The sequence below is a fragment of the Limulus polyphemus genome, unplaced genomic scaffold (assembly GCF_000517525.1).
Source record: "Limulus polyphemus unplaced genomic scaffold, Limulus_polyphemus-2.1.2 Scaffold3454, whole genome shotgun sequence".
In the NCBI taxonomy this organism is placed as follows: Eukaryota; Metazoa; Arthropoda; class Merostomata; order Xiphosura; family Limulidae; genus Limulus; species Limulus polyphemus.
Window position 1 is genome coordinate 27,675 of NW_013669064.1, and position 9,114 is coordinate 36,788.

Below are 9,114 nucleotides of genomic sequence, written 5' to 3' on the forward strand. Positions count from 1 at the left end.
GCTCACAGCATGGGCAGATTGTTTCGTCAACACAGACATCACACAACTCAAAATGGTGAAATGTGAGCAAAAAATAAATGAAAATAATTGAGCCAGAAAAATTTCAAAGTATCTACTTATTTATTATATTTGAAAATGTTGCTGTTCATACGATGTTTAAATGTTGCTGTTGATACGATGTTTAAGTGTTGCTGTTTTTTATGTGATGTATATGCATTACAATTATAAGAATAATACTTGTTGATAATGCCTAGTTTTTCCTAAAGCTGCAGATATTACAAGTTCCTGGTTACACCAATCTAGCAATTACACATCGCAAACCCTTTTTGAGCAGGTCCAGACCCTAACAACGGATGGCTTATCCTAATAAACATCTCAGCACTCATGTTTATTTTCACATGGACAGGTCTTCGCAGAGCAAGTCAGAAGGTGACTTTAATACTTCTGGTCCGCCATTCGAGGCTGAACGGTCACGTAGCAACAAAGAAAAACCTTGGAACAAAGAGAACACGCCGCTTCGCTCTGTCAGGCCTAACCAACTTAAAAACAGCCGGTCGACCGATATCGTCGAAGGTTACTGCGCTAGTCAGCGGATTACAAACAGCCAGTCGTCCGATACTCCCGGAGAAAACCGTGCCAAACTGCGGTTCACCGAACCTTCAACCACCCGAAAAATGGGAAGAGAGCATTCCCGTCTCGACTTTGACGACTTTGATGCCTTCTGCCATACACCGACCATGTTATCTCCAGAAGAAAAGAGTAAACACAAACATTGGTATTGTGGTTTCTCCATAGACAAGTATGAGCAACAGTACCAAGACTATTTGCAGCCTCTGAGTCATCAGTCGCTACAAGTTCAGGAGACTACCTTGGAAGAAAAACCACTCGATCGGAGGCAGACTAAGTCAGCACAAAACCGAACTCGAAGACTTATGGATGTGTCCATAAAACCGAAACGTCCGTCATCTACTACTAGTGGATCAAGTGAAGCAACGGAAACGTCCAAACAGCAAGACTGCTTCATAATTCCTGCACATTTTATGCGGCGTTTCGTACCATTTGGCAAAGTAAGAATAAATTTAATATTCATTTGAATACAATAATAATAATACAATAATACAAAAGTATTAGTTAATTATTCTGTGCACGACTCTACTGTAACTTTAACTGGTGGTTGTTTATGTATAATCAATGTCTATTTCAACATAATACTGTAATTTACTTGGTCTATTTCAACATAATACTATAATTTACTTGGTCTATTACAACATAATACTATAATTTACTTGGTCTATTTCAACATAATACTGTAATTTACTTGGTCTATTTCAACATAATACTGTAATTTACTTGGTCTATTTCAACATAATACTGTAATTTACTTGGTCTATTTCAACATAATACTGTAATTTACTTGGTCTATTTCAACATAATACTATAATTTACTTGGTCTATTTCAACATGATACTGTAATTTACTTGGTCTATTTCAACATAATACTATAATTTACTTGGTCTATTTCAACATAATACTATAATTTACTTGGTCTATTTCAACATAATACTGTAATTTACTTGGTTTATTTCAACATAATACTGTAATTTCATCTTGACAGATTAACTTTCTCTAACTCAGTATATTTCTAATACTTTAATTGTTAGATGGCCAGCTAGTTTCGCTAGTCATGTTGAAGACCTTTTTAATCAGTTGTTTTCACCACATGATTAGACCGAAACTTTCTGTGTGAATACTTACAGTACAAATTACTCAGATGAATTAGTGGTATGTACGTTACCCACTATGCAAGTAATACAGTAGTCTTATAATCGTTCTGAGTACCATAGGCATCATATTTAATCACGACTATAAATTAAGCTGTTTCTTCATTGTAAGAGTAACTTGTATTTTGGGGGCAGAAAATCTTTTGCGTCCCAAATAGTTGAGCAGTTAGTAATTTAAGTTGCTCCACTTGAATTAGATAAAATCAATTTAGTATTATTATAAAGAAAAGTTAACTGCATTCTTAGTATTCTTATGAAGACAAATTAACTGCATACTTAGTATTCTTATAAAGACAAGTTAACTGCATACTTAGTATTCTTATAAAGACAAGTTAACTGCATTCTTAGTATTCTTATAAAGTCAAATTAACTACATACTTAATATTCTGTCTGTCAATTATGAACCTCAAAAACCCGTAATGGAATAAAAACGCTAGAAATCAGCGAGAGTTTTAAATACAAACAGTTTATCACATATTTTGTTCATTTCAAAACTCTAGAAATCTGATTAGGTTGTTGTTCTTTGTTCAAAAATTATTAATCTAATGTTTTTCTCATGTTTCTCAATATGCAAAAAACATATACATATATAAAAAATATCTTTAAAGATTCGTTAGACAGCGAAAAATAGAAATTTAATTTGGTTTATATTTGATAATTAAAGAAATCAATCTATACTGATTAATCGTTATTATTCTAAGCGTATCTCTTAGTTTGCCTGGGTACGATATAGTGGCTATCGTGTCGGATTACTGATCCTAGAATCCATGGTTCGAGTCCTGTTGTTGTAAAAAATAATAGCGCTCCACACTTTGGGAGCCGTAAGTGCGTTATAAGCGTGACGGTAAAATCCCAGTATTAAATTACAGTACCCCAAGAGTTAGCAGTGGGTGCTGTTGACTATATTTTTTCTCTCTATTTTGTCACTTCAAAATTATGGACGGCAAGAGCAAGTAGCCATTGTGTATGTCTGCAAACTTACAACTCTAGAAATCGGCTTTCGATACCCGTGGTGGGCAGAGCACAGATAGCCCATTGTGTAGCTTTGTGCTTAACTTCAAATAAACAAACAAACAAACAAAGCGTATGAAAAAAAAAACAACCAAAAAACGCTGCTGCTTGACGATATTTTAATTATTAATAAACAAGTATTACTTATGACATTAAAACAGAATCGCTTTTCGGTAGAAATCAAAGGGTAGGAGCAAGAAAAGAATTAAATCAAAAGCCGTTAAATTAATAATACAAGATATTTATATTTATAAAACAGCATAATTGATACTACTACCATTGGAAATATGGCACTGCCATCATTGGATATATGATATTGCCACAATTGTAAATACACCATATTCATCATACAGGTTACTTATATTTATTATAGTCTGTACACTCTATATGTAGGGATGGCCAAGGTACTAAATACGCATAATACAAACATGCACGTTTAAAATCAACTATGATAGAGAGTTGTACTTTAAAATATTATTGTCACTCATGTTCATTTGTTTCTCTATCCAACAAGCACGAAACACGGCTAGAAACCGGGTTTCGATACTCGTGGTGGGCAGAGCACAGATAGCCCATTGTGTAGCATTGTGCTTAACTATAAACACACAAACAGACCAAACCAGAAAGTGTCCAACCCACCAAATTGTTCATCTTTCTTCTTCTTGTTTCAGTCGAGATAATTCTACAACTACTTTATCACTAACGTCAGTTTAAACTGACCTGGATTTACCTATGTGTTTCTGGGAAGAGCACTAGTTGTAATAACTAGTAGTAACAAGAAGCAATCAGAGAGATTACATACCCTCGCCCCGCCGCAAATTTTTGAATTTTTTTATTTCAATGTGCGCTTGAAATTCTGTCCTAATCCGATCACTTTTTACACAGTTATTATCAACAAACTGAGAAAATGCCCTATATCTACATTATAAAAATGTTTCTAAGTAATCCAGAATCTGGATCTGGAACCGGACCAGTTTTTGGGAAGATTGTCCTATGGGGACATACTATCTCCTGTAAAAATTTCACATAAATCGGTTTATTATTTTTCGAGATACGGTGCGGAAATATAAACATACATACGGACCCAAATGCAACACACACCCAACTTCCCAACCCGGAAGTAAGGATAATTTTAAAAAATCGCAATTCTAGTGTAAACGATGTTATCGTTACCTCTTGAAGTTAGGTTTTTTATATAAGTCTGGTGTCCCTTTAAAAAGCTTAAGTACAGGATGAAACAGGAATTACCAACCAATAATTGATAAACATTAAATGACTGTAGAATGTAGAATACTCAATGCTTTGTACACTATAAAATCGGTGTCTTTAGGGAGTCAACCCCTTTATTATGTATGAGGTGAAAGAGTAAAGAAAAATTACTACACATGATATTAAATTCTACTACACACATTCATAGAATACATTAACTTTCAGTCAGGGGAAACACATCACAAAACAATTAATATAAAACATTTTGTAAATGTAAAATGATGTAGTGATGGCAGTGTCAAAAATAATGCAAACAATAATATATGGACGATGCAACTATACATGACTTTCAATATTAAAACTGAACGTTACACTGTAAAATGCATACTTGACTTACTTTAATATTACTGCAGTTTACAGTTATATATTCCTGACTGTTGGTATACAGTTTGTATATCCTAATATCATGATCATGTCAGGGTAGGCATCAATGTAGTGTAACTAATATCCCAGGACTTACGTACAAGGAAAATCAAGTTGAGTCAAAACATGTCTTGATTATTACAGACTCTCGCTACAAGATCGGTCCAATTGACCGACCCCGTAACCATTTCGTACTCGTGCATTTTACAGTATAACATTAAATTATAATGTTGAAAATCATGTTAGGATGATCTATGTATAGCTGTATCATCCCTATATTCTTATTTGCATTTTTTTGGCATGCCATCCCTACATCATCTAACATTTAGATAATTATTTTATATACTTGAAAAACAGTATAACTGGTACTACCACCACTTTGTAGTGCGTTTTAGAACAGTATAATTGGTACCACCACCACTTTGTAGTGCGTTTTAGAACAGTATAATTGATACCACTACCACTTTGTAGTGCGTTTTAGAACAGTATAATTGGTACCGCCACCATTCTGTAGTGCGTTTTAGAACAGTATAATTGGTACTACCACCACTTTGTAGTGCGTTTTAGAACAGTATAATTGGTACCACCACCACTTTGTAGTGCGTTTTAGAACAGTATAATTGGTACTACCACCACTTTGTAGTGCGTTTTAGAACAGTATAATTGGTACTACCACCACTTTGTAGTGCGTTTTAGAACAGTATAATTGGTACCACCACCAATTTGTTTTAGTATAACGTTGTCATTACGATGTTTTATCTTCATGAAATACCAATAAATTAGTACTTAGATATGGAAACCAATTTTACTGCATTGGAGATTTTTGTTTGTTGTTAAGCAGATAGTTACATAATGAGCTATCTGTTCCCACCGCGGATATCGAAATCCAATTTTTAGAGTTATAAATTATCTGTCTTACCGATAAGCCACAGGGGGGGGGGGGCAAGCAAGAAGTAAAACAGAATAATAACTTTCTGAATAGAAATATAACAATTTAAAACAAAGTGTGCAAAACAGAAAGAAACTGAAACATTGTGAGACCAAAAGAACAGAGGAGAGAAAACTACAGAAGTTTTATTTGAGACGATGAACTTATTTTATGCCAAGAGCTTGAAGTATGAAATCAACCCGATAAAAACCGGTTCAAACTGGTCTCTAGCTTATATAGAGTTGCGTACTACTAGTCTGTGAGTTGTATTTAGACTGTTTTTATTTTGCTGCCATCCGTGCTTCTTGAGAATAAAATATACTCAGTACATTTCAACGCTCCTAGCGATATCTCTAACACGTTTCTTACTTACCAACGACCTTGTAGTTGTGCTTATGATACTTCTAAAGTGAGGTCTTCTTATGGGAGAGCGGTTAGCTTTCTGGCTTACAACGCTCAAATCCGGGGCTCAGTTCTCCGCAGTGGACACAGCAGATAGTGGCTTTGCTCTAAAACAAGCATCAAAGTGAGATATATATATACATATAGTGAAACAAGTATAATCAAACAAATCTTAAGTAATTTAGATTCGCTTTAGTCGTTGTTGTTAAGTATAAAGATACACAATGGATTATCTGTGCTGTGCCCACCATGTATATCGAAACCTGATACTTAGCGTCGAAGCAGATTTAACGCTGAGAAAATACTTTAGGGGAAAAAATAATTCACTAGCAAGTGAATAAAATATAGCCATTTTTAAAACTGAAAATTTGAGCATAATATTTAAGGTAATCGGATGAACAAATGATTTATAGTATAGGATACGCGCTTTTGCATAAATGTGCCATTTGTATGTATATTCGGTTTGCATAATCCGTTAAGTGATTTTATTTTCTGTCTCTGAAAACGTTTTCAATAAACAAACAGATGACGTCAAACGCTAACGTTTTAAAAGCCATATGCCATATTTAATTTCTATAAACAAACAGCTGACGTCACGCATTAACGTTTTAGAAACCATATTTAGTTTCAATAAACAAACAGCTGACGTCACACGTTAACGTTTCAGCAACCATATTTAATTTCAATAAACAAACAACTGACGCCACACGTTAAAGTTTTAGAAGCCATATTTAGCCATATTTAATTTCAATAAACAAACAGCTGACGTCACATGAGATGGAGCAAATGGCTGCAACAGCTCAAGGTAGTTTAAACTAGAGAGATCTGAGTTATGTCAAGCCACCCTAACAGCTTGGGTGGTTGCAGTGTTCATCAATTAGAGGTAGGTTGGCTGGTTTAGAAAACTATGGGTTTGGTGATACGCAGTATTTACCTATAGTGATACAACAATATGAAATTGAGTTTCTTATGGTAATTAAAGAAGCCACATTTAATGCACGTTATTTTTAAAACAGCCTAGAACAGCTTCTATTTATAAGTATGATAAAAGAAATATGAGCATGCAGTAGCGAGCGAAAAGTAATTTTCTAAAACCACTCACAGTAAATCATGCACTATTCGATGTTTCATATTGGTGTCGTGAACTATTTATATTTTATAAATAAAAAAAAACTGAGAGGAATGGATTGACATTAAGCTTAAGACGACAGTTTTATAGGCTTCACACACACGATGCGGCTTAGTTCAAATTTCCCCCATATAACAAAACTTAGTTAACCGAATAAGAACCTAGTTTTTTTATCTCAAGTTTTCCAATCTATTGTTTACTTAAAACAGCACTTTTGATGTAATTTTAGAAATGGTTGCCTTGTTTGGTAGCTCACAACTTGTACAAAGTGCTGGAGAATAATGCACTTTGTGAAAACGAATTATATATTTTGATAAACTAAAAGCAAGCTCCGAAAATTTACATTTTTAAAGTACTTTATTGATGTCACTAATGTTCTTCTAATCCTTCTTCTACAAAGTGTCTGGGAATCATAGTCGAAGACTTTCAAATTTATTTTGAGGACCAATAACGTGTATGAAAATTAAATATTAAAAATTTCTATCACATTGGAGTAGTGTGTGAAAATTAAATATTACATATTACTCTCACATTGGAGTAGTGTGTGAAAATTAAATATTACATATTACTCTCACATTGGCGTTGTGTGTAAGATTTAAATATTATGCATTTCTTTTACACTTGGAGTTGTGTGTAAGATTTAACTATTACGCATTTCTTTTACACTTAGAGTAGTGTTAGCAGAGTATGTGAAAATTAAATATTACAGATTTCTATCACATTGGAGTAGTGTAAGTAACGTGTGCAAAAATTAAATATGACCCATTTATATTTATACCGGAGTAGTGTTAGTAGCGTGTGTAAAACTAAGTATTACACTTTTTTTTAACGGAGTAATGTCAGTAGCGAGTGTAAAAAAATTAATATTAAAAGTTTGTATCACTTGTAAGTAGCGTGAAGATTAAATATTGTAGAGTTCTCAATTATTTTTGTTTCTTCTTGTTCAAAAATATGTGGGAGGAAGTAGGGTGCTGCTAGTTGGCTGCTGCTTTCCCTCTAGTCAGTAGTTTAAAATTAAGGACAGATAGCCTTAGTAGCTTTGCCATAAATACAAAGTATATTCTGTCACTATCAAATGTTCTACCACTTTTTGTATGTTCAATATTTTACATAGTTACATTTGAATCTTTTTTATTTTATTTCTAAGAACGTTTAAATATAATAGATTTTCTCGTATCGGAGATCACAGAAAACTATAATTTACCTTAGAAAGGGCACTTTCACACCAAACAAACTTAAAATATTTAAAATCGTTTCCATACACTATTAACATCCGGCAGTGGTTTAGAGCTCTAACAAGTATGTGTTAATAATACAGTCAACCGTAGGAGCATCATGTATTGTGAAACGGTTAAATTTCATCAGTTTTGGATTTGCAGTTTACAGTTAGAACAGTTTAGTTGAAATTATTGTGGATTCCCTAGGATTTATTTGAAGATATTGAGGATTCTGTAAGCTCAAGAAATACTTGCCACAAAAGAGTTTTTCGTTTTTAAGCAGAACGTTTTGACGAAGTGAAATTAATGTTTCTTTACATTCACCGTTTAGGAAGGCCAGATCAGTAGCATGCCTTCTCAAGCTTTAAGCATGATTGAAGTGCAAGACCCTAAAATCTGCATAATCATAGACTTCGGAGAGAAGGCAGCTTTCACCTCTCAGGCTCATTTCTCACGTGCCTCGAAGTTAGACACCCCGTCTCGAGATTGGATATCTACTCAGCTTGAGATACAGAGGAAGAAATTCCATTTGGTTCGAAAGTCACAAGCTGCAACCGAAGGAATGCTCTTGATTAATGTGGAACGATGCAGTAGGTGTTACTAACCATATTTATCCATATTCCTTGTATGGGAAGGCTTAAAGAACGAATTAGCAATGGATAATATATTTTTGACAATATTTTTCTAGATTTAATTACTTAGTTTACCTACAATATTTTTGTCTTTATAAATGTCTTTATGGAAATAACTTATTACACATCTCTGCCAGAGTCCATATTTTGCTTCGTACAGAAACATATTAAGGTCATGATCACGTGAATGTTAGAACGAGGCTATATACTTTACTAGATGACAACATACACGTTAAAAATATATAAACAAATACAATTTACCTCCAAAACTTATTTTTAAGTATTTGGTTTTTAAATTTCGACAGATGCTTGTGTGTTACTCATATTATACCCACACAACTGAAATTTTAGGAAAGAATAATTTAATGAAGCTAATGTATTT

The 9,114-nt window shown here is 33.6% G+C and overlaps 1 protein-coding gene across 1 annotated transcript in view; it reads left to right on the forward strand.

Annotated features, from left to right (window-relative positions):
• The first annotated feature begins 257 nt into the window (after positions 1-257).
• LOC106469376 overlaps positions 258-9,114 on the forward strand; it is a 25,035-nt gene continuing 16,178 nt past the window's right edge. The window contains exons 1-2 of the mRNA XM_013929868.2: positions 258-1,067; positions 8,432-8,690. Coding sequence (XP_013785322.1) covers positions 354-1,067; positions 8,432-8,690 — 973 coding nt within the window. The 5' untranslated portion in view covers positions 258-353. The remainder of the gene's footprint in view (positions 1,068-8,431; positions 8,691-9,114) is intronic.